The sequence below is a fragment of the Juglans microcarpa x Juglans regia genome, chromosome 2D (genome assembly GCF_004785595.1).
Source record: "Juglans microcarpa x Juglans regia isolate MS1-56 chromosome 2D, Jm3101_v1.0, whole genome shotgun sequence".
Classification (NCBI taxonomy): Eukaryota; Viridiplantae; Streptophyta; class Magnoliopsida; order Fagales; family Juglandaceae; genus Juglans; species Juglans microcarpa x Juglans regia.
Window position 1 is genome coordinate 3,934,039 of NC_054596.1, and position 25,991 is coordinate 3,960,029.

A 25,991-nucleotide genomic window follows, 5' to 3' on the forward strand; every position below is an offset into this window, starting at 1 on the left:
ATGGCTCGTAAATTTATTGTTTTGGCTTTGGTTTGCATTGCCGTTGCTGGAGTGGTGGCAGCCCAGGCCGAGGAAGCTCCAACGAGCTCTCCCAAGGCCTCTCCCACCCCGAAATCCTCACCCACCACTCCATCATCGTCGCCTTCCGCAGCCCCAGTACCAAAAGGCTCAGAGTCATCCGCTCCTAAGCCATCAGCATCCAGCCCCACCGGCTCCTCCTCACCCAAGGCTTCTGCTACTCCCACCTCCACACCTGCCGCCTCTCCTTCGGATGCCTCCTCCCCAGACACTGGCGTCTCTTCTCCTCCCGCCCCAGGCAGCGAGTACACTGAAGGACCCGCAGCTGGACCTACTGCTGATGAAGCTCCTGCAGCCGCACCCACGACAGAAAGCAGCGCCTCCGCCCTCAAGGTCTCTGCTGCCGCTGGTGCTGCCCTCGTCGCTGGCTTTTTCGTCTTCTAAATTAAATTAGCGACGAGATTGAGATCGTGTTGTTGTTGTTCGCAACGAGTAAACTCTTTATGCATGCAGCATGTGTTTATGATTAATTCGTACGTGTGTCAGTTTTTCAATCCAGGGGAAAGCCGTTTAAATACTAAAGGGACATGATCTTCTAGTTTAGGAGTCGGTCCTTAATTTTATTGTTTAAATAACTTTTTCGATTTTATTTATAAATGTATGCTCGTGCATGCATGCGATCGATCGAGTTTCTGGGTTATACATGAGACATTATTTTGGGAGAAGCAGAATAATTTTCATTAATTTGCTGATCTTTTGTGAATATTAAATTATTAATTAATTTGGCATGCATGCATATTCTAAATATATAATTAATCTCATTGATATTCGCCCCTGCATGCATATATATATATATATAATAATTACCTTAAAATTTATAATATTCTCAAGCAATAGTACTCCTTTTTTTTCTCAAATAAATAAATTTGCTTGTTTTGGTTATTTCATTTTTTATTAACCCTAAATATTTTAAATTTCCGTTGACCAGATCATGATCATGAATGCATACATGATATAGTTTATTTTGAAGTAATATTCATTTAAAACGTAGTAAATTTTACTATTATTTAAAATGTTGCCAACACCCGACTCAAGGCAAAGGCATATGATTGACGGCATAACACTCAATCCTGGGTTCGACCCCCTCCCCGACTCAAAAGAAAAAAAATACTTAAAAAAAAAGAGTTTGACACGTAGTACATGAGTTTGACATGAAAAAGCCTAGCTAGCTCATCTACTTCAAAATGAAAGGGCGGGCAATTTCACCAAATTAATTAAATGCCATTTAACTTTATCCATGATCGATAGTTAAATAAAGAACAAATCATAATTTGCATGAATATTATTGCATGAGCAAAATTAGTAAGACACTACAAGAAAATTGTTTATATGTGGCTAATTATTTCCTGTGAAAATGACTATTTCTTATTAAAATGAGTATGTTTTCGTCACAAATATATAATCATTTCCGTTGTAAATAATCTGTTACAAATATTCATTTTTCTTGTAGTGAAATCATCTAATTGGTGATATGCATGAAATAAATAGATTAACTATATAGTCAGTCATGTATCATGAAAGATAACTAAAATTATTGTATGTTTTCCGGCGTGCGAGGGAGCATCAAGCTCACCATCTCTCTAGTCAAACATTGATTATTATTATTATTATTATTATTATTATTAAGGAACAACCCCATGTGCGTTAGTTTCGGAATGTACCTGATATAATGATTTAAATAAAAAAAAGTAAAAAATTCAATAGCTTATTTGTCTAGAAAAAGAAAATACAAGATTAAAAAAAGATAAAAAATCAAGATTAAAAAAAAAAAATCTAAACTTCAATAAAGTATATAACCGCAGGACTATTAAAGACATTTTGGTAAAACATGATCCTTCATTAAATTCTACAAATGAGCTACATGTCACATGGTCAAGGTTCTTAATTACGACATTTTGGTAAAACAGGATCCCTCATTAAATTCTATAAGAGAGCTACATGTCAAATAGTCAAGAATTTTAAAGATTTTTTGGTAATACATGACTTAACGGAAAAAACAACAAAAGTTACTATTTACATTTAGATATCAAGGGTCTTAAAGACCTTTTAGTAAAATAAAATTATTTATTAAATTCTATAAATGAATTACACGTCAAATGACTAAGAATTTCAATAGTCTTTTGATAAAATCGGATTTAATGAAAAAATAAGAAAAATTAATAGAAAAAAATAAAAATTACTATTCATAATTAAATAACTGCTTATTATAATAGAAGAGAGAGAGAGAGAGAGCGAGCGCCTCGGGCCCTCGTGCCCTTCATGTAAAGTTAATTAGGTCCTCCAGTGCGCAGCTGGCAGTTCTGCAGATTGACGACAGGATCATATATAAAGGAGGGAAAAAGTTTATTCCGACACGTCTTTAATTATTCACCCATTATGATTGTGTATGCTCTATTTCGTGATACGTACGTAGTAATTACGATAAATCGGTTGCTTTTGATCTTAGTGGCAGTGCGGCGGACTTACGTTCCTAATTAATTTGGAGCAATGTTCATTGATGCTGATCATGACTTCGACGTCCGTACATTAATATTATAATGTCGTTTTTTTCTGATCAATAATCCATCAAGCCACTGATCATCATCAACGACATGATATCCTATATATATAATAATATCCCAAACCATGCACTCGTATTTGAAAGACCTTGAGTATCCCTTGATCAACCAGCCAACTAATTCATAAGTACTACTTATCACTTGTTCCTTTTTGGTTGCCTTTTATTTGCTATTTATATTCGAAATTATATATCGTTTCAGTCATGAAAATCTAAATGGAATATAGATTCGATCGAGATTAATTCAATAAAACCGAATTTTTGTTCTCATAATTAATTTAGAAATGCTACTGTGTGAAGTGTTTTTCTCTTAGCAAACTTGGTCTTGAGTACTCGTCCGATGCACACATGCATGACGCATCCACTGGCAGATCATCATGATGAGATCGAAGGCCGGGAAAAGTTGTAAGATTCCACAGAAATGAGAGGGGGCTTTTGGGAAGTGCAGAGGGTCCAAATCGATCGGGGTTAATTTGAAACGTGCATTACAATGTCAACTAAATCGGCACTTTATAACTTCCGTGTCATTAGACAGGAATTGTCAATAGCATCGATCCAAGATGTTTTATAAAGCTAGCTATATATAGGCGGAAGGAAGCTGGAAGCGATACTGATCTAACTTCTTACGTACCAGTACTAGTACTAGTACTAGTCCTTATATAAAGGAGTGACTTAATACTATATATAGTCTATTATGATAAACTGCTGGCAAACAAGCTATATATATCTAGAGAGATTAATATTCTTGATCTCATCCTTAATTTTTGTTGTTGCTTCCCCGCAGTTATTTTCTACTCATATTAATGATATATCTAGGCCGGGATGATCTCATGCGCGCGTGATCATTTAGCTAGCAGCGGGAACCCTTCCTACAAGTAAGTGCACCAGCAGTCCTGGTCATTGAGCCCACCAGAGAAGATGGTCTTGCACTCAGGCTATTTGCCCTGGCATAGCTGGATGATGCTCCTGCGCCAGACTGCAGGAAGTATGCCCCATTCAACAACAAATCCCCTTCCGACCTCCAGTTCCAGTGCCTCCATTCACTCTCTGGTGCATCCTCATGCTTTGTCACCTCTTTTCTAAACCTCAAATCGGGTGCCAGAAATCTGTTGCCTTGGCTGTAAATTGTAGGCGCAGCGCTCCCTCCAATGGCATACATTTCCCAGTGAGTGTAATCATTGTTCACCACATGAAAATACCCAAATCTGCACCTGCAATATATATATATATATATATATATATATATATATATAATGTTTGTAAGCAAATTAGACCCCCAAATACTATGTTTATGTACTTCTGAATGAAGTAAAAGGGTAAATCTGCAATTTCCACTTTTGAATATTTTCCTCATGCGTAGTACGTACGTACCTCGGCATTCTCTGTACTAGCCCTTCTCCAAAGTGATTAAAGGCTATAGTAACTTGCATGTTCTTGTCTTGTGTGTACGCGTCATTGTGGCCTAAAAGCATGACCTTGTCATGATGAGTCATGTAGTTGTTGGAGATGGTGATGGCGGTGGATCCATGGATAGCATCGATGAGGCCATCATGGCAGTTAGACAGTGAGCAATGGTCCACCCATATATGCCTCCCGCCAAAGATGGACACTCCATCACCGTCCGATCTGGTCCACCAACCAGAATGGTGAGGGGAGTTCCTTATATTGGCATTCCCTCCTTGCTTACAGTCATGGATGTTGATGCCATGGATGATGATGTTAGAGGCATAATGTATGGTAATGCATGGCCCACCGGCAATATGGACACTAGCACCTCTACCATCGATGGTCTTGAAAGAGTTCATGACAAGCTCTTGCTCCAGCTTAATCACCATATCTCTTTGGAAAATGATCCACAAAGGCTCATCTTGTATAACTGCGTGTCGCAGAGTACCGGGCTTGGGATTCACGGGGTCATCGTTGCCGGAGTCAGTGACCACATAGATGCGACCATTTCTTCCTCCAATGGCATTCTTTCCGAACCCGATGGCACAGTCGGCTAACCTCTGGCGGTTCTTCTCCCAGTTGGGGTCGCACCTCCAGCAATCATCAATGGGGTTTCCGGTTCCGCAGGAGAGATAGGCCAAGTTCCTCCTGGAGGCATTGATGCTCCTATATACCCAAAAAAAAAAAAAAAAAAAAGTGACACAATTTCAGCATGCATAAATCATAGTACAGATCAATAAATATCCTTAATTAATTAATGTATAAAGTGAATTTTAACTACCTGTGCACTTCTTGGACGACAAGATCAGGGTCTTGTACAGGAGAGGAGAAAACGAAACCTGGATTGCTGCTTAGAAAATAGAAGAAACTAAGAAAGAAAATGGAAAGATGGGCCATTTTCTGATCTTGGGGAGAAGTAGTACTAGTTGAGGGGAGGAAATTAGAGATCAGTAGTGGGGGGAGTGAAGTCAAGTGGTGCAGACATGGTGGATTATAAAGGAGTAAAAAGCCGGGAGTAATGGCGTGATTAGGCAGGTTGAGCATGTGGGGTGCTCTCATTATCGTAATTTCAGGGTCAGCTTTTTAATTTTCTTATTCTTTTTCAGTTATACATCCGGTAGTTTGAAAGTACCGTTGATCAAGCCCTCATAAATTCAAACCCTCCAAGTCAAATTGGTTGACTCTTTGTTTTTCCGATGGCCCCACGGGCTTTTATTTCTTTATACAAAAATAAAATGAGAGTGCAGTGTATAAAATTTTTCATAATAAATATTACTACATTTGAATATTTCCATGGATCTAATTAATTAGGTTATATGGTGTAGTAGAATCTTAAAAATCATTCTTCAAGTAACGAGTAAGCAAATAATAAAGTAATTAATTAGCACCCAACAAATTATAAAAAATCCATTTTTAATTAACGATATCTATGATCATGTGTTGATGGCATATTGTTGACCCAAATCATGGGTCAACGATTTTATAAGACTAATTAAGTAATAGGTGCACGATCAAATTATTTTCACTCATGATTGTGCCGGACATTTTGTTAGAATTAAGGTTTGATTGAATTATTCATAATGTGCATTGAGGTTAATATATATGTAATGATTAATTATTTATTAACTAGTCTTGATAATTTATATACATATATATAATAATTATTAGCTAATCTCTATGAACATTATATAGTACTATATATATATATATATATATATATTCTCGATCGTTCTATCAGTAAATGTTATGCCATTCAAAGTGTTTGTAAAAACACTAATTAGTTAAGGACATAACATTTTGTGCTAAGATAAAAAAAGTATCACGTTATCATATTAAAAAAGAGATGATATTTGCAGATTTAAGATAGGTAAATATGAGACTCACTTAAAAGAATTAATTTTTTAATAGTGAAGCTCACTCTTTTTTAAGAGGAGTCATATACGAGATTTATATATATATTTTAAAACTATATCTAGCATTAATTTTTATTATAAATTTTAAAATGAGACATAAAAAGGAAGACGGTATGATCTTCATGATCATCATGTAGTTGATGAATCCCTCGCTTAACGATCGACTGCATGCGCATTCATCTATCTTTTGATGATTTGGATAAAATGACTTATTTAATTAAAAACTTACCCGAAGAAAAAGACTGATCATCCGAATGGAACTCATGTTTATTATTTGCCAAACCTAATCGGCCTGACTTTGGGGTCGTGAGCAGTGGAAAAAGGTGACCCTCAGTCCCCGATCTTCCTACTTGAATGAATTGGCTCCTAACTTTCTTTGTAAAATGAAAGTAAGTTAGGTGTAGAAGCTGATCTCGATCGCATGAAAAAGAGAAAGTTCTAATTCGGCCGCGCGGCGCTTATATATATATATATCTAATTAATTAATTAGGGGCTATTGTTTTCAAAGATTCTGAACAACATTTACTGTATGCGCGCATGTTTCCTCTGACTACTGCGATAGAAGGAGAAAACAAATTACTAATTAATTAAGGACTTAAATACAATGAATCGTTGGTCAAGATCCAAGATCAATTTAGTCCGTATTGGCCGTAGTAAATTAGTACCATGCTTTTTATAAGTACTTAATTTGCATGCATGATCCCCGGCCCTTTGCTAACTTTTCAAAGACATCGTAATTATTGTCAATTAGTTTGGTATATATACAATATATAGCATGAGATCAAGTCATGATGATCAGATCAAAAAAGTTGCCTCTCTCTCTCTCTCTCTCTTTCTCTCTCTAAAAGTCTAGCTAATTATTCAGTCATTGGGTTCAGATTCTGTACATTTACGGCTTAATCACGTGCATATGCATGCATGCCATGGCCCCAACGGACTATTTGGCGATCGATGGACTTAATTGAAAGCATTATTAACAAAACATTGACGATAACATGATGAGGCTTTATATAATTATTATATATAAAGTGATCATGCACGATCGAGTACAATGCACGATGCAGCCAAATTAGCAATGTTATTGGATTTACATGTACTTATACTTTTATTTACAAGATTCATTTTATTAATTTTTTTTTGAAATTGAATTTCAAATTTTATAATTTTCAACGTATCAATAACTGACATATGGAGAAATAAGTTTTTTGTACATTTTTCTAATTAAGTACATTTAGCATTTTCATATATATATATATATATATATATATATATATACAACTTGAGGCATCGATCCTATCTAGCTGGGCAATCAATCGAATCAACTTGCAACCTATAAATAATATTATAATTAATAATTATATAGAAGTTAATTAACCACGTAAATATATAATAATACACGTACGTACGTAAAATATTTTTTTTTAAATTTTTTTTTTACAATTCTATTTTAAATGGATGATGCATATAATATATATGATTATCATGTAAATTAAATTTGAAATTCAAGTTATTAAATATTGGTTATATATATTTTTTTATAAAATAATACTATGACAATATTGATTAATTGGCCACAGAATGAGTTATATAAATATCATCATTCTTATAACCACATATTATATATATAGCTATATATATAGGTTTTTGTTTCCTGAGGATGTAAAATTAATTAAACTAAAGAACAAATTAAGTACTGGCCGCTAATACTAGTACTTGTCCTCTTATGCACAAACTAATTCCTAAATTGGAAATTCTTACGTGTAAGCTGCCAATTGTTGATTATAATAATAATATGATATGGACTTCGTGTGAGACTCAAAATGGCATATATAATAATGCAACATTCCATGCCATCTCTCTAGCTACTTTTTTCTTGGATGCCAAATAAAGATCATATATCTAAGTACCAACTCCCCAACCAAACACAAATAAATCAAAAATTACACACACACACACACACACATATATCAATAGAATATTTGTTGATTTTTTTATTTAAGAATATGCGTTCATATTCTTGTCTTTATAAGTATTTCATCTACCTACGAGCTTTGTTACTCATCACCTCCACACACCATATTTTTTTTTTTTAAATTTGGTTTTATTCTTCTTAAATTAATTGAATTATTCTGCTAATCATCCATATGCCATATATTCGGTAAGAGAAAAAAAATATATATGTGGTTTGTACGAATGATGAATAAAATTTTTCCCTACCAAGACGACTTCTTTCTTTTTTGAAAAATTCTACTAAATCATCCTTACACCACACACTATAAATAATTTTTTATTTTTATTTTTATTTTTTTTCTTACCAAATGTATGGTATAGGGATGATGAGTAGAATAATTTATTTAGTTCCAGCTAGAATAAAATTAAAAATAAAAAAAAATCAAATATAATATATGGTGTGAAATAATAAGTAAAATTAGTCTTCTTTTTTACTCTTCGGTTTATTGGATTAAGGTCGCTGACTCGCACGTGAATGTTTGTGGATCAGGAGGGACTCCTTAGGTCGAAAGTAAGCCTTGAACTTGGGGCCGAAAGTTCAGCCCAGTTTGTTTATCCTTGCCCAAAGAAAAAATTAGCAGTCTGCCTTTTGATTTAGATCCAGACGGTCCAAATAATTACAACCGTGAAACGCATGAACTCTGTTCAACACAACACACTGTCCCCCTCCCACTGCCAAAATGTGCACGAAAATGACATTTATATTCAGTTAGTGAAACTTTGCATATTTATTTTAAAAAATATTAATCAATATGAAATATATATGAAAAAACTAATTTTTTTAATTATTATTATTATTATTTTTAAAAAAAAAATATGTGAGATTTGTACAATCGTTAATCTAATTCCACCGACACCTTCCCATCGTAAAGTACAGTTGTCGGCATAAGGGCATTTGGGCTGGTGGTATGATTCTTGCATACGGTGCGTCGGTGCGAGAGGTCCCGACTCCGAGTTCAATTCTCGAAAGAGTTTTATTTTATATAAGCAAGTTTACTATTAATTTAATATTATTGTCTTTATATTTTAAATTTAAATTAATATTATTTTTAATAAAATTTATTTTCTAACTAATCATATTAAATAAATACATTTATTAATTCATAAAATCATTTATAATTAAATTTTTCTATCTCAAAATCCCCCAGCACCTCAATTTCAGAAGACCATGGAAGCAAGCACGACGTCATCAGCATTCAACTGTGCAATTGGGCTGACCAGTAACAAACTGCAGTCTGCCGCCATTTAAAAAAGAGGTACTTTTAAATTTTTAAACTGGGATATTTCTTTTTCCGTCAACTTGGTACACGTGGGCTGCCAGCAGTACACAAAGGTGAAGACAAAAGCGATAAAGACTCGGGTCCCACCCTACACTTTCCCGTGTAAAGCTCATGCTGATTGGAGGATTTCTTGCCTGTCATCTCTGGACATTTCCTATTGTGCCAACAAAATGTAAACCCAAGTGTGTTAAGTAGAGTCGAATGATGGCGATGGTCTCACACTCAGTAGAACAGTGAAAATTTTGCCGTAATTTCTTTAGGTGCCTTTTATCTTCGGACCGAACAAAATTAAGCAGAAGTGAGGTGTTTGGCAGGACTAACAATGCTCTTACTTAAAAGGATATTTGCAGCTCGAGTTATTATATTTTTAAATCGGTGGTTAAAATATATCATCTAAATTATTTAAATAATAAAATTTAATTAAAATTTATTTTTTAAATCAAATTATAACATTAAATAATACGTGACATGGATATTTAAAATTATAAAGAGTACTCTTGCAACTAGCGAATAGGGATATAAATTTAAATCGGTCTGGATTGGATTGGACCGATTGAATCTAGTCCAATTTTTCTATAATTTTCAAGATCAGACCGGTTAAAAAATATATATAAATTAATTTTTTATATTCTATAAAATATTTATATATAATATATAATTATATATCATATATGAAATAATTTCATATTATAATTTATAAATTATAACATAAAATATTAATCTTAAATATGAATATTTATAATTTGCTTGATCATATATTATTAATATAATTATTATAAGATAGTATTATTATAATTTATAAAATAAAAGTTTAATGTTAAAGATGAAAATTTAATTGATCATATGTTTTAAACATAATATATATTAAATTATTAATAACATTTTATCAAGTAACACTTTATTATATGTTTTTTATATTTTATAAAAGTAGAAAAAGAGATTGGATTAGACTGAAAATCGATAAAATTAAAAATATTAATTTAAAAAGATAACTTAGACGTAATTAATTTTAAAAAATATAAAATCCATCCATATTGATTCGATACTAAATTTTATTCAAAATCAAATCCAACTAGACCGATTATACCATGCTATCGAATAAGGCACCCATCACGTGAATTAACATTACTCAGATTCATATCGTATAAAGCATGAAGTGCAGCTTTTATTGCTAAAAAGAAAAATAATTAAAAAATAATAATAATAATAACCTTGAAATACCCAATCCATCGTACATCAATCCATCGGCAAACGATATCCGGATAACAACACAATCCAGTCTCTCACCCAAATCCCAATCCTCTCGGTCCACGTGTCGATAAAAGCATTCTATCACTGTCATCCCTCAATACGAGATAGCTGACTGTAACCCTCTCTCCTCTCTTACCTTTCTTCCCAACGGGGCCAACTCCTGCGGCCCCCACAAAATGTTGTTCACTTTTTCTCACAATTTCTTCACTCCCCAGCTTCAACCAGGAAGAGAGATCAGGCTGAGGAAGCCAGAGAGTGCCTTGTATGTGAGTGTGTGAATGCGCTGAGAGATCATGTGCAACAAGAACAGTCCTCTGGATATGAAAACCAGGTCTCGGACTAAGAAAGAGAAAGCCAGAGCAACGCTTAAACCAGCACGCAAAACAAGAACCAAGACCAGGAAGCCCAAGTTCCTTAGTCTCCGCCTGGAACTTTCCTCAGAAAACTCACCAACCTCTTCCCAAATGACGCACAGCCACAAAAACAACCAACACGATGCAGATGATCACAGTAGCCAGCACCAGCTGAACCTGTTTCCTCTACACCCGGAAAACCTAGTGGACGACAAAGACATACACGACGAGAACGTGGCCTTCCTCTTCGACACCGAACCTGGCGCCACCCTTAACAGCCTCCTTTCCGAGGCTTCGACGTCCTCCGAGGATGACTCGCTCTTTTCCCCGCCGTCACTAACGTACGCCTACGGGGGAAAGGATAGGGATCAGGAGGGTGTTGATGTCGGTGGCAATTACTGTAACAACACGAGCTCGAAGCTGGTACGGACGGCCATGAGGAACAAAGAGAGAGAACCGAGTGAGGAGGAGAAGTGGGTGTGTTACTCGGAGGTACTAGTGGAGAAGAAGGAGCTGGAAGAGGTGAGCAGCTGCACGGCGGACGTATGGCCGCCTTGTGCAATAAAACGGACGAAGATGCAGGGGTTGCTGTCGTTGAAGCTTGATTATCAGGGCATCTTAAACGCTTGGTCTGGAAAGGGCTCGCTTTTCATTGCCGGAGAGTCCCCCCACAGACTGTGCCTGACTTGCACGAGGATCGGTTTTTTGCCCATGACGGTGCCAATGTAAGATCTTAGCTACGTACAGTTCTATATCCTTATTATTATCTCAACAATTTTCATAATTCATATACATATGTTTAAATTGTGAAGCTGGATGAAGATCATAGTTATATCATTGTGGCATTAATAAATTTTTTTCGTATTTGACTCCGGCCGATTGCTTATTGGAATTCTGGGCAACATCACCTTTTCGCTTATGGTGGCCCAAGCGCACCTTACCCAGCTGTAGCTATGGCCCAGTTCACCAACACTTTATGTTGTTGGTTGGAATGACTGATATTTTCAACTTTAGATTACTGCAGTGACCCATAGAAAGATTTTACTCATGTTTACTACAGCACACATGATTTTTTTTATTGAATCAAATAAAAATATGGTGTATGGTATAAACATCACGATCGATGAATATAGCATTATAGGTGCTCGTGACCGTAACCCAAGCTTGCAGGAAGATCTACAATCCACATTCTTCTTTTTCTTCACTCGCATAGGAGAGGGGCTTGGGTTAGATTGGGGTTGTTTCCTTATTAAAAAACAAAACAAAAATAGTGGGGTTGGACTCTTACTTTGACACTTGCCAAGAGTTTTGGGAGGAATGAAATGTGAAAGAGTAGAAACCTATACTTGGAAGCCTTTCTAGGGCCAATAAACGGTTCAGACTGCAGAGGGCATTGACAATCACTCCTTCCAATAATAGATAGATAAAGCTAATTAAAAAACTGGTATAATTGTCAAATCAAGTGTTTTTTTCCTTGTGTCTTAAAGATCCAAACATAAAAGATATAATATCTATCATTCCATTATACTATATTATATTCTGTCTTGGTCCATCGACATCGGCCAGAAACGAATAACCAAAAAGTAATTTGCATAGTTGGTCTCGGAACTGCATGCACTGAAGTTGGGTTGTGACATTTGTTGATTGGGCAGATTCTAGGGGATGGGTGGGGCAGCGTTGGTAATATATGGGCGGTTCCAGAAATGGGTTGTAGTAGTACCGATATTTGTGGCATGAAAGTGGAGGAGGAAGCGGAAGGCAAAGATGGTTGGAAGACGAGGCACAGAGAAGCAAGCGTGTTGAGATACAAGGAGAAGAGGCAGAACAGACTCTTCTCAAAGCGTATCCGATACGAAGTTCGAAAGCTTAATGCTGAGAAGCGACCCCGTATGAAGGTATATAACCCTCACCCTCTTTCATTTCTTCTTTGTTTTTGTCTTTTTTGCAAAGTGAAATCGCTGCTTGTCTTAAAAAGAGTTGGGCAGGTTTGGAGATGGAATGAGATATAAAATTCTCATCTCATCTCATAATTACATATTTTTTAAATCTCCATACAAAATATAATAAACAATTCAAATTTTTTAAATCCTAATTCACCTTTTTTCAAATCTTAATACAATAATAATATTAAAATATAATATTTTAAACTCTCAAACAAAACACAAAATTTTCATCTCACCTTCCAAACCTGCTCTTAGAATTTAGGATTAGATTTCTCCTCTTAAAATTATAACTTAGTCTTAAAAATTTAAATCGATAAGAAAAGATAAATTTTATTATTTATTTTATAAGAATAAACAATTTTTTAAATTATCGTGACTTCATTTTATCTGTTAGATTTATTTTATAATAAAAATAATTTTATAATTTAATAAATTACATAAAATTATATCAATTTATAAGATCATTTTTATTTAATCGCTCGGTAGCTAGATTACTTCCCAAAAACAAATTGACGGAAAATGTCGGTGGCCATCCTCAGTAGTGTTTTCCAATCAAGAAAGAGTTGCATTCAAGTTGGACTGCCTGTGAAGTGTGAACAGGGAAATATTTAATCAACATTTCCGATGTGTAATGTGTCAAGTCAACATATTAATTGAGAAAATGGTGCATGATGCTGAAACGTCTAGCTAATTCTTGCCATCTCTGAGGCTACCGGCAATCAGTATGAAATTCTGAATTCATTAACCCTAATTTTATCTTGTTAGAGGATGTCCCAATTCTGTCTCATGTTTCACTTTCAATCGATGTCACAAGACCCACACCGCTATTAATTTCAAAGCTACCTTGTTTTGACAAGTCTTTTTTCAAAAACTTCACAGTAATCCTATCCTATCCTACTTTAAATTTTGGTCGTGACAAGTACTGTTTGATTTGTTTATGAACAACTGGTCAAACCAAACTCTGTCTGAGGTCTCTAATCCAAATGGACTTTGCTCAATCTCATTGTTCTTATCTTTGAGACTCCAACTGATTGTTGATCATCCCTTCAACCTGCATTTCAAAGAACCAAAGGTTCCAACTTCTAACAACAGATAACAGTTAGATTTTTCAGGGCAGAACAAGAACAAAAGTTATTAGAACTTAGTATATTATAAATCAAGAAACGTTGGACATGTTTATTGATCTGGGTATGTTATAATCTTGTCTATTTGTTGCTAATGCTACATCAATTTCATCTCAGTAATTGATGATCTCTTAAAAATACTTTCTGCAGGGTCGATTCGTGAAGAGAAGTTGAGAAGGCATAGACTCTTGGACTTTTTCTTTTCCTTGCAACATAGTAGGGGGCACTAAGATAATGTTAGTCAGTGCCAAAACAAATCCAAATGAATAAAAAAAAAAAAAAAAAAAAAAAAAGTTGTAGAGGCACAGAGATTTTAGTTATATGGAGTGCCTACTTTGGAATAATGGATGAGATCCATTCCTGTATTCCTGTTTGCTTAATTTTCCCATCAATTTACAGAGCCAAATTACGTTTATTTGCAGAATACTATTGGCAAAGGTAATATATAAGACATTGCTAAGGGTGTTGTCTGTCTTTATCCTAAACGACTCCATTAGCAGCAATTGTTGATCGAGTAAACGAGTTTTTTTTTTTTTTTTCTTCCTTAAGTTAAAAGGGTTAGAGGGAGCGGTCAGAGATGACATGGCTTCCCTATTAAAACGTGACTATAGTCAGGACGGAACCAAAAAATCTAGTTTGGGAAGGCTAAGTTAAGAAAAAATAATTTTGGGAAGCTAAATACTAATTTTTATATAGTCTATTTTATAAAATCACATTCTAAAATCTAATTTTCATCAAAGTTTAAAAATTTTGGGAGGGCCAAGCCTTATGATAGTTCCGCCTCTGACTATAGTAATATCCAACCCACTGGGGAGCTAGACAAGGGCCTAGACGGAAAGAACCGCAGGCGCTCCTTACAGGTTCGGACAAAAATTTGAGGAGATTTACATTTTATTCTCAGAAAATCCGTTTGCAGTCATAGTGAATATTGGGATTCCTTCAATACTTTGTAATAAACATCATGCTCTGCTATAAAAGTGAACAAAGCCAAGAAGAAGAGATAGGAATAGGATACAGTCTCAACATGTCGTTTTCACATTAAATCACCACTAGGCATGGTCATGTTCTTTTGAACAGGACAGTCAACATAAACATGTCTCTGCATCCCAATACGTTTCCATTTGCATAGTAACAGAAGCAAAACAGGATTAGAATCTCCTTCAATTATATCTCCTGAATTTAGAAATAGAATATAGATAGTTACAACATGTAGATATTTTGGCACAAACAACTGCAACAAAATAAAAGTTAGGCTCCCAAGATCAGAGACACAAATCCCAAACCCCGGAACAAAGTTCAGTTGAGGATAATTAACCTTATAGCAAGAACCAAGTATTCATGCATCTTACCTTAACAGAACATGGAGATATAACAGAAAACCCCGAGGCAAGGAGGATGATAATGTTCGAAACAGCAGAAAATTATGGTGACAGAAGAAGAGAGAGCACAAACAGCTCAAACACAAAGCCTTTGTTGGGTTTGTTCAGTTGTGCTCTCTATCTTCTGTCAACACAAATAATTAAAACCATCTTCTTCAGCAGAAAATCATCACCGGCCTATTATACTCTGTGATCGGGAAAAAGGAAAGCATTCATCTGCATCAGCAGTCAACAGAGCACATGCAATATATATTGGATCAAAGATGTTAGAAAATAAGAGATGGAACCACATACGCTGGAATTTATGAGACTGTAGGAGATCTTTTCATACCACAGATAGAGAAAACAGACTCCTTTGGTGTTGGAAGTTGGAACGCTTTAAGTCTGTCAACTCAGAGAAAGATGTGGAGTGCTTTGTTTAAGGGTTTTTACTTTTTTTTTTTTCCAACTTTTTAAAGGAAAAATGGAAGTGAGAGGCTGTCTTCTCTTGTTGATAAGAAGGGCAAAGGTGGGGATCATTATAGATATCTGAAGCAAGTGGGTAGATGATAGATCATTGACTTTCATAAACTTTGGTCTAAAGTAACTCTGCATGCTAACCCTTAAGCTAGCTTTCATTATCTTGGAAGATGACTTTTTTATGCATATACCCTGAATAATATGCATATCCATGGCTGGAACATATATGTATTTGAATACAGAATGAGAACGGTTACATACATAAAAATAAATATACAAACTGATATGATTTTATGGAATCTATTAGATTTATTTTATAATAAAAATAACTTTACAATCTGATATATCATATCAATTTGTAAATTTACTTTTATATAATCTCTTTATATCTAAAGTATTTCTATTGCCATCTTTTTTTTATCTGCTCTCTATATTATCTCTGGAAAACAAGTAACCAAAAGGCAATACATGCTGGCTCCGAGTATATCCATTGTGATCAAGTAGATGCTCGTCTGGTATCTGCCCACAATTGTCTCAATCAATCGATCTCGATCTGGAACTTTCAAAACAGAATTATAAGGAAATGTCTATCAATACCCCTTTCATCTAGAACTTACACAAGCTAAGACCCCAAAATGATAAATCAATTTGGACCTATAGAGACTTTTAGTCCATGGAATTGCATTTAGGCTCCATTATTATTCTTGTATTGGGCTTTGTCGCTTCAACTCTGGGCTTCTTGTTAATATTATGTGGCCATGACCCAAATTAAATTTACGTGCAATTCTACCTAGAATAATGATACATGTATCATCATTTTTATAATATTTTATATAATTATATTTTAAATTAAGGGTATTTTTATAAAACAATGTTACTTTTATAAGTTATTTTATAAAAATGTCATTTATTTATATAAAAATTTATGAAGATTATTGAATTTGTATTGTTTTTCTTTCTAATATATCGATATCTATGTGTTTTTTCATCTTTATTTTATTTTTCTATTCCCAAAATTTACGGTTTTTCATATATCATAGCGTAGCAATAGCAAGTAAGGGGGTGGGATGTGCATGAGGAGGTGTGAGGGGTCTACGAATGATATTGTCCAAAGTTCTACAACAAAAATAAGAATTTAATACCTGTCATTGGACCCCTTTGCCCCGCACTTTGAGAACCTAAAATCTTTGGTTCTTTTAGGATATTTTCTTCGAATGAATTATCAATGGAACTCTCCCTTTTGGCTCAAGCAATCTATACATACATGCTGTGGAACCCATAAAATGCCAGCTTTTAGCCATAAAAATAAACTTACTTTAGTACTGCTTTAGCTTTATTCCTCAAAAGTCTATGAGTCGGCTTGCACGCATGGGTCGTTTATATTATATAATGAGGGAAAAGGCCAGGAAAATAAGTGAGGGAATGATTAATATAAAGAGATCACCCATATATATATATATATTAGCTTAAAGCCAGCATTTAGAGTTGCTCACTCACACACACAAAAAAAAAGGGATACAAGCAGCAGTCCCTAATCTAGACAAATGGAGAAGGACTCATCACCATGTTTTAGCATTGTTTTTTTTAATGGTTAGTACTGAACAATATGTTTAATTAAGTTTTTTCATTCATACACTAATGGTATGAAAGGGAGCCCCAATTGATTGGTCTCCTGCCAAGCCATAGAGTTTCCTCTCCTTGGTAGCTGGATCTTCCAGCAGCAGCACCTTGTCCTTGTCTCTAACCCCAACCATGTGTAAGTATTCACCATCCTCTCTCTCTTTCCCTTTGAACAGTAGCCTTTGCTCCCCTGGCTCCAAACCAGTCACCAATGACAGTATCATCTTCAATTCTCCTGAAAATATATATATTCAAAGGGAAATTTTAATCACTTCCCACAAGAAAAGAACATCTCCTATACATGCTCATGTTCTGATCAGATGATCCAGTACAGTAAAAACGATGCAAAAACACTGATTGTAAGCAAGTACGTACAAGATATATGCATGAGATCAAGGCTTTAATTACCAAAAGTTGAAGTGGCTTCAATGGAGATGTCATGCCATTTTGAGACAGTTGATGAGACTCTAACTGTGATCATTCCCTCTCCCACACTTTCCCCAGTGTCTCTCTTTTGGACAAGCATGCCACCAGGTCGAAGTTCCCATTTGATTTCACTCATGCCTCCACAGCACCCTTTTTCTCCTCCTTTGATTTTGTTGACATTTCCACTACCACCACTGAGCTTTGAGCTGCTTCTGCAAAACCTCTTTGACCTCAACTTGATCATGATCTTTCCTCTCTCTCTTTTAGCCCTCTGATCTATCTCTCTCAAAACTCAAACTCAATGGAGATGACAAAGTGCTTGGGGGTTTGGTAGTTATATATATAGGAGTAGAGAGCGTGCATTAAGCTATGAATATAAAATACAAGTCGCCTTTAGTTTTGCCATAAAATTAAGGCTTATGTTGGTAATGAGACAATGAGTTTGTGAACAATATGGGCACAGTTTCGTGTGGTAATTTTAGGCACATGGGGGTGGGTGCTTCACTACACGCTTGCTTGATTAGCGGGCCAAACTCAATCGAATTGATTGGTCAGTTGGTCCTTTTCATAAAATTTTATGTTTCTTTTGATGGCTAGCTTCTATCTAGCTAGTCTTGGACTCTGTTTAAAGAACCGTACTGCCTGTCAAATTAAGGCCTTGTTTGGAAAAACAAAAAAACAAATAAAAAGTACAAATTTTTAACCTCAAAGTGTACATGGAGTTTTCTCTTAATTATCACGAGAGTAATATGCATGACATAGTTTTAAAATGTATAAACTGTGCATACTTTTTTTAAAAAATAGTTAGGTTTACTGTTAAAACATGAGTTCTTTATATATGTTTCAGATTTATCCACATTTTTTAAATAAAGTGTGTAAAATTTATAGACCTTAAAACTGTCGAGATCATTTCCATCCTCACACTATCATTCACTTTTTTCTTTTATCTTTTTAGAAGGCACTAACTTAGAGTAAAAGAAAACACCTTCCATCATGGGTAGCTAAAGGCCCCGTTTGGTTCGATAATAAAAATATTTCATTTTATTTTATTTTATCATTATAATTTTTTTAAATTTTTACATAAAATATAATAAACAATTCAAAATTATCAAATCTCAAAACAATAATAATATTAAAAAATAATATTTTATTTAACTTTCAACTTTCATCTAAAACAATCTCATGTTATCTCACTATCCAAACCGTACCTAATATACAATTCAAAGTTCAAACAGACCCCAAATTGATAAAATAGCTTCTTTTTTTTCCTTTTCTTTTTCCTGGATCCAAAAGGTCATTGCTCTCAACTGTCCCCATGGAATATATGTTACATTGAACATGCAAAAAAATTAAGCTTTTTTGTCCGGACTCGTAAACTTGTGATTTTGGTTTAATATTGCTTGGTTAGGTGGTGCTTATATATGATTAATTTCTCTTTTGGGTTTGCTATATATATATATATATATATATATATATTTGTATGGATGATTGACTAATCTTTTGGGCATCAACCCATGTGGGAGACAGTTAGAAAAATACAGAGTCTTTAGCTCTCAACCATGTCCAAGACTATAAAGTCCTCATCTTTATATTAAAGATAAAATTATATGCTGAAATTAAGGGATAAGTAGCCAACTTAACAGTGAAAGATTCTCTAGACTTACACTTAAATTACTAGAATATAGCCTCCTGACCAGACCTATTCAATTAGTGTGCGACAACTACTAATTATCTGGCCGTCGGAATTGGACAGTTCGTGTAAAGTGACCCATTAAAATTTACAAGTTCCAGCTGACATAGCACTTGCAGAGGGAGAAATATATGAAAAGGGCATTCAGTTTCTAATTTTCTATTAGCTTTTATGCAGTGGACACCCCACATGTTCGGGTAATGGTCCTTAAGAGATAGATAGGCTCATGGGTGTTTCTGAAAACCTGTTTAAGCAAATACGTACGAAGAAAAGGTGCGTAGGAATGGGCCCTGTGCTCATGTTTTGCCGCGCATTCATTATCCAGGGACCAGGCATAGGCAAAGCAAGCCATTTTTCTATACTTGCAGATGAATTATTAGCATACATATATATATATATGTATGTATGTTCTTGCCTCAACCTGAAGAATTAGTTTGTTTTGGTCAAAGATTGCTGTTCATAAGAAACTCAGAATTTTTGTTTTAATCGTTGAGAAATTGGCAGCAGGAGCACGTGAAAATATGGAAGATGATGATATCTACCATGGCAGGCAGGCAGGCAGGCTAACGCACATTACAAGGGGAAGAAAGGGAGAACAAGATTGATTCTTTCACGCATCCCACAAGATTTGCTTGATCTTGTTGGCATGCTGAATCAGAAGATCATATGTATATATAGCCAGAGATTTTATGCGCATCGAGGCAACGTCCATCTCAATAATAATTATATATGATCAGTTGCAATGCATGGGCTAGACTATAATAATAATGTTTATATGCAATGTCTTCCTCTTTGTTCTATTGTGTTATTAATTGTTTTTAAGCGATTTCATTGAATAATGTCACGTCAATACAGTAAAATAAAGAGTGAGATCAAAACATAGTATATAGCATTTTTTTATATTGTAAATAGATTTGATTAAGCTCGCTATATTTTTTGGGAAAAAAAATATTTATAAACCTGTGTAGATAGCACACATTTGATAAATTACTTATATGACGTAATTTGATTCAAAAGATAAATTTAAATTTTATAAATTGTTCTATACATCAACTTGAAAATAAAATAATATTTTTTAGAACAAGAATAACTCTTTTTTGGGACCTGGGAATTGATCAAGATTACAAACAATTGGTTGGGCTGGTTGTAGAATAGACCCAAGTATTCTAACAAAACTACGTAAATAGTTAATGTAGTTTACACCAAGTTCCCTGTTTCCTGTTTTGGGTCGGTCGGAACTATTCAGTTCGGATTTGAGTTCTGGCCCAACTAAAATTCTCTGGTCGGCCCACAGTTTCATCATACTATGACGTCGTCCCTTTGATGAGATATGCTGGTTTTTTTAACACAATATTAATTTTCAGGTTTTCAGGCATAGGCTAGCAGCTGCACTGAATCACGTCCGCGTTACTGATATTAACGTGACCGCTCATTCTGGGTGCAATTGAATGAATGGCTGAGAGATGACCACAGCGCCACAGAGAATACGAGAAGTGCCTAAAACCCACTTCAGACATCCACTAAATTCTGCCTGCAAAGCTTAATCTTGCACATCTCTCTCTCTCTCTCTCTCTCTCTCTCTCTCACACCTATCTTCGAGGTACGAACCCACCAATCCAAACTCAATTGAACTGTAAGTCATAACCAAACCTCACTCGCTATTTGCCTGTTGTTTCTCTCTCCTCTTTGTAGGCGATAAACTTTTCCAGAAAAAAAAATTGTCATTGGAGAAAATACTATTCCTTCTTATGTTTTATAGAATTTTCAGTTCTTAGTTTTTGTCTTTACTTGTAAATTGTATACGAAAATGCAATCCTTAACCACTTTGCCATCAAAGGGTGACCTTTGGGTGGTATCTCAATCGGGCATTGAACTGGGTTCTCATAGAATTGAAACTAGGAGGAGAAAGAAAAAGATGAGGGGCGTTGGTTTCCCTGTTTGTCATAGTAGAAGTGCTGGTCTCTTGATGCTTTCAAATAACGAGGGAGTTGTTCGGCGTGGGGCTTGCTGTGGGAGCTCAGAGTTAGATTTGGGATGTGGGTATTCTAAACTTAAAGTGGAACTCTTTCGTGTGCCTAAGAAAAGTCCTTTCAGTGCCTTGATTGCATTGGCTTGGGCAATGGAACACCAAGCAATTGGGAATGAATTTCCTAGAGAAGGATCGGATTTTGTTAATGGGTTGTCAGGGAAAGTTGAGAGCAAGGATGGCGATTATATTAATTTGGGTGAAGTGGATGATAATAATGATCATAAAATGGGAGATGATAACATCGAGAGTGCAGAACAAGATGGGGAAGGGAAGACTTCAAAGGTTGATGTTCGTTCACTAGCATGGAGCTTACGATTTGCGAGAACTGCGGATGATGTCGAAGAGATTCTAAAGGACAAGGGTGAGTTGCCCCTTCAAGTATACTCATCCATGATCAGAGGTTTTGGTAGGGACAAGAGAATGAATTCTGCACTGGCTGTTGTTGATTGGCTTAAGAAAAAGAAGCTTGAAACTAATGGATTGATTGGCCCTAATCTTTTCATATATAATAGTTTATTGGGTGCAGTCAAACAGTCTGAAGAGTTTGGAGAAATGGAGAAAGTCTTGAATGATATGGCGCAGGAAGGGGTTCTTCCTAATGTTGTTACTTACAACACTTTAATGTCAATCTACTTAGAGCAAGGACGAGGTGCTGAAGCTCTTAATATACTTGAAGAGATCCAGAGGAAGGGCTTTGACCCTTCTCCAGTTTCCTATTCTACAGCTTTATTAGCTTATCGAAAAATGGAAGATGGGCATGGAGCTTTAAGTTTTTTTATTGATTTCAGGGAAAAATATCATAAAGGTGACATAAAGAAAGGTGCTGACGAAGATTGGGACAGTGAATTTGTTAAACTTGAGAAGTTTACTCTTCGTGTTTGCTACCAAGTAATGCGGCGATGGCTTGTGAGTGGTGAGAACTTGAGTACCAATGTGTTGAAACTTCTCACTGATATGGATAGTGCTGGGCTTCCACCTGGTCGGGAAGAACAGGAACGTCTTTTGTGGGCTTGTACCCGTGAAGAGCATTACATTGTTGTGAAGGAGTTGTATAATAGGATAAGAGAAAGATATTCTGAAATTAGCTTATCTGTCTGTAACCATGCAATTTGGTTGATGGGGAAGGCTAAGAAGTGGTGGGCGGCTCTGGAGATCTATGAGGATTTATTGGACAAGGGGCCAAAGCCAAATAGCATGTCACAGGAGCTGGTAGTTTCTCACTTCAATATTCTTCTTGCCGCAGCTAAGAGAAGGGGAATTTGGAGATGGGGTGTTAGGTTGCTCAACAAGATGGAAGAGAAAGGTCTTAAACCTGGAAGTAGGGAATGGAATGCAGTACTTATTGCCTGTTCCAAGGCTTCAGAAACTTCTGCTGCGGTGCAAATATTTAAGAGGATGGTTGAACAAGGTGCAAAACCTACAATAATCTCCTATGGAGCCTTGCTTAGTGCACTGGAGAAGAAGAAGCTCTATGATGAGGCCCGGCAGGTGTGGGACCATATGATCAAGGTAGGTGTTGAACCAAACCTGTATGCCTACACAATCATGGCTTCGGTTTTCACTGGGCAAGGAAAGTTTAATTTGGTTGATGCCATCATCAAGGAAATGGTTTCAACAGGTATAGACCCAACTGTTGTGACCTACAATGCAATAATTAGCGGGTGTGCACGCAACGGCATGAGCAGTGTAGCATATGAATGGTTTCATCGCATGAAAGTTCAGAACATCTCCCCAAATGAGATTAGTTACGAAATGCTGATCGAGGCTCTGGCAAAGGATGGAAAACCAAGGATTGCGTATGAGTTATATTTGAGGGCTCAGAATGAGGGCCTTAACCTCTCGTCAAAGGCTTATGATGCAGTCCTACAATCCTCTCAGATTCATAAAGCAACTGTTGATTTAAGTGTTCTAGGTCCTCGGCCTCCAGATAAAAAGAAAACCCTCCATATTAGAAAAACTTTGACAGAATTCTCTACCTTGGCAGACGTTCCCAGGAGAAGTAAACCATTTGTCAGAAAGGAAATTTACAATATTTCACATACAGAAGGAAACCCTTGAGTGATTTGTGACGATGAGCTCTGTACAATGTTTTTCTTTTCCCCCATATTTTAGCTTATGTGGACATGTAATAAATTCTGAACCAACCTTTTTAAGGCGCAGCTCTGATACTGTTGTTCGCTGCTTAAACACCGTCTCTTGTGCAGAAATTCAGAACAAACGACAACCAGACAGGTATATTCAGACGTGGAAGGCTAATAAAAGCATATGTAATAAACTCAACCCTCTTGCTTCTGAGTAACAAAGGGCTTATGATCGAAAACCACGTTCGATTTCATAATCAATGTCACAAACGGTTTCAATCATTTTGGTTCCTGGAATGAAACTTTTCTACAGAACTATTTTTTTGAAGATGTTTGATAGGATCCCCTTATATTCTCAAACAAGTACTCCGCATTTCTCTATATTTTGTCAAACTATTTAATTCATTAATGCTTGAATGTTACTATTTTTGTGCTTTCCATATGGGGCATGAGCTACCCCTACAATGAGCTGTAGATGCCGTATTGCAGAAACATCAATGAGAAATCACAGTTGCTTTAAACAATATTTGAAGGTTTGAGCCCCTCTGAGTGATCAATTGGAGGTCCAAAGCGATTGATCTATCCACAGTGGTTGAAATAATTTAAAAAAAAAAAAAAATTGTTGTTGAAAGAAACATTAGAAATGATCTGGATTTATAAAAGCTCGCTGGCGAAATTAACACTTCTAAATACAAGTACGTTTGACGAAAAAATAATAGAACATGGTATACCAGAGCAAATGCTTGTTGACAAGTCTATGATTGCCATCAGTATAATTGGTCTGACTGGAGTATTAATTTTGTTTCCCAGGTTTCGAATATGGTAGCCGATTCAAGATTTCTGACAGATTGAACAAAATGACACCGCATAATTGAGACAAATACCTCTTAATTGTGCTGCCTGCTGCTTGCTTCCTACCATTGAAACATGACTAGGATACTCTCAAATTGCTCAAATATGGGGTTCATTATACATACCACACTGCATCTGTGAAACTGCTTTTTGTGACCATGAATACTCTGTTTTTTTTTTTTTTTTTTTTTTTTTTTTTTTTTTTTTTTTTTTTTTTTAAGATTCTTTTAGTCACATATCGACACCAAAAGAGACAGAGCCGCTCTTAGCATTTGTGATTTGTCTGAACTTTTTATCTTGTTCTGTGCACCCTCTAAAAAACAGCACATTTTATCTGTTATCCATCTGCAGAAATGATTGGGAACTGTACAGTGTGAGTCAATGACAACTCAACATCTCAAAATATGCTGTCTCCCTTCTAGTTTTTTTCTTGACCAAGACAAAAGCCATCAGCAGACATGTTACCATACCTAATTTAAAAGAGAGATTTTCTGGTTAGTACTTAAAACATGGCTCATCTCAATGATGCAAAACACGGGGCATAATTTTCTTTAGTTTGTCTTCTTTTTCTTGCCGTAGTGGAAGAACTTAGTTTTCTCTCGAATTTTTATTGGTATTCTAAGATGTAAAATAAGAGATAATGACACACTACAATGTTTACAACGATTCGAGATTGCATGAAAGATGGTTTGTCATCGCAAGCACTAGTCCTTAATTTCCACGCGCAGACAGATGATGCCACGAGAAAGGGTAACAGTTATATTAATCACTCTTATAATGGAAAACAAATAAATAAATAACTTGGGCCCCATACCACAATACATTTTTTTCTACGCACATGATATATAATTAAAGAAAAATTCTTCTCATGCTGTGATTTATTGCCGCCTTTTGGATTCTTCTGTTGATTCTTGGCCAGTGCTGTGAGCCAGCTTAAGCGGTTCAGCAATAGAAACTGTACTCAGGTCACTTGTAGCATTTAATATGAGACATTGAGAGTAGGCATATGAATTTTTTGTTCTAATAAAAAAAAATGATTCATCCCCAATCATCAGGTATCCAGATTTAAAATTGAATATGGCTAATCTCCTGTTGTGAGGTTGGATATATAACGCATTGAATTATTTCACGTGAATTATCCCTGCTGTTCCCATGCACTAATTTGCTGTGGCGTCCTGCCCATGAAAGACAAAATGGCTGATGGCTATGGCGAGTCTTGTCAACAAGAAAATATAAAAATAAAAATAAAGATTCCATCCAATAAAATATTAGGAAATAGCTTTGCAAGCATCCAAACGCTTTTCAAGTTTTCCTCGTTTCCATGCAATTGTTTATGTTTTTCTGGTCAGTGACAGATTGGAACTGAGCCCAACTTGCTTTTCTTTTGGGGTGAGCACAAATAATGAGAAATATATTTGATAAAGAGAGGAAAGAAGGAAAATTTTGGGTGATCAATCCTTGCTCTTGAACCTTCGAGGCGGTACTTATTCAACGGCTCTG

At 35.6% G+C, this 25,991-nt stretch overlaps 5 protein-coding genes and 1 long non-coding RNA gene across 6 annotated transcripts; 3 read left to right on the forward strand and 3 right to left on the reverse strand.

Annotated features, from left to right (window-relative positions):
• Nucleotides 1-462, forward strand: LOC121251261 (classical arabinogalactan protein 11-like). Its single transcript, XM_041150620.1, has one exon. The coding sequence runs from the start codon at nt 1-3 to the stop codon at nt 460-462; it is 462 nt and encodes a 153-aa protein (XP_041006554.1).
• Nucleotides 463-3,144: 2,682 nt separating this feature from the next.
• Nucleotides 3,145-5,052, reverse strand: LOC121251143 (pectate lyase-like). Its single transcript, XM_041150479.1, has 3 exons — nt 4,863-5,052; nt 4,007-4,747; nt 3,145-3,846 (listed from the first exon to the last, which is right to left on the reverse strand). The coding sequence occupies exons 1-3, from the start codon at nt 4,976-4,978 to the stop codon at nt 3,486-3,488; spliced, it is 1,218 nt and encodes a 405-aa protein (XP_041006413.1). The 5' UTR covers nt 4,979-5,052; the 3' UTR covers nt 3,145-3,485.
• A 5,533-nt stretch (nt 5,053-10,585) lies between these two features.
• Nucleotides 10,586-14,299, forward strand: LOC121251144. Its single transcript, XM_041150480.1, has 3 exons — nt 10,586-11,613; nt 12,541-12,783; nt 14,106-14,299. Exons 1-2 carry the CDS (start codon nt 10,829-10,831, stop codon nt 12,545-12,547), a joined length of 792 nt encoding a protein of 263 aa, XP_041006414.1. The 5' UTR covers nt 10,586-10,828; the 3' UTR covers nt 12,548-12,783; nt 14,106-14,299.
• Nucleotides 14,300-15,233: 934 nt separating this feature from the next.
• Nucleotides 15,234-16,032, reverse strand: LOC121251145. The gene is made up of 2 exons (XR_005937924.1): nt 15,666-16,032; nt 15,234-15,550 (listed from the first exon to the last, which is right to left on the reverse strand). It is a non-coding gene; the product is annotated as an uncharacterized LOC121251145 (long non-coding RNA).
• A 1,187-nt stretch (nt 16,033-17,219) lies between these two features.
• Nucleotides 17,220-18,209, reverse strand: LOC121251146 (BAG family molecular chaperone regulator 2-like). Its single transcript, XM_041150481.1, has 2 exons — nt 17,822-18,209; nt 17,220-17,648 (listed from the first exon to the last, which is right to left on the reverse strand). Exons 1-2 carry the CDS (start codon nt 18,081-18,083, stop codon nt 17,422-17,424), a joined length of 489 nt encoding a protein of 162 aa, XP_041006415.1. The 5' UTR covers nt 18,084-18,209; the 3' UTR covers nt 17,220-17,421.
• A 2,694-nt stretch (nt 18,210-20,903) lies between these two features.
• Nucleotides 20,904-23,745, forward strand: LOC121251148 (protein LOW PHOTOSYNTHETIC EFFICIENCY 1, chloroplastic-like). Its single transcript, XM_041150482.1, has one exon. The coding sequence runs from the start codon at nt 21,337-21,339 to the stop codon at nt 23,614-23,616; it is 2,280 nt and encodes a 759-aa protein (XP_041006416.1). The 5' UTR covers nt 20,904-21,336; the 3' UTR covers nt 23,617-23,745.
• Nucleotides 23,746-25,991: the final 2,246 nt, after the last annotated feature.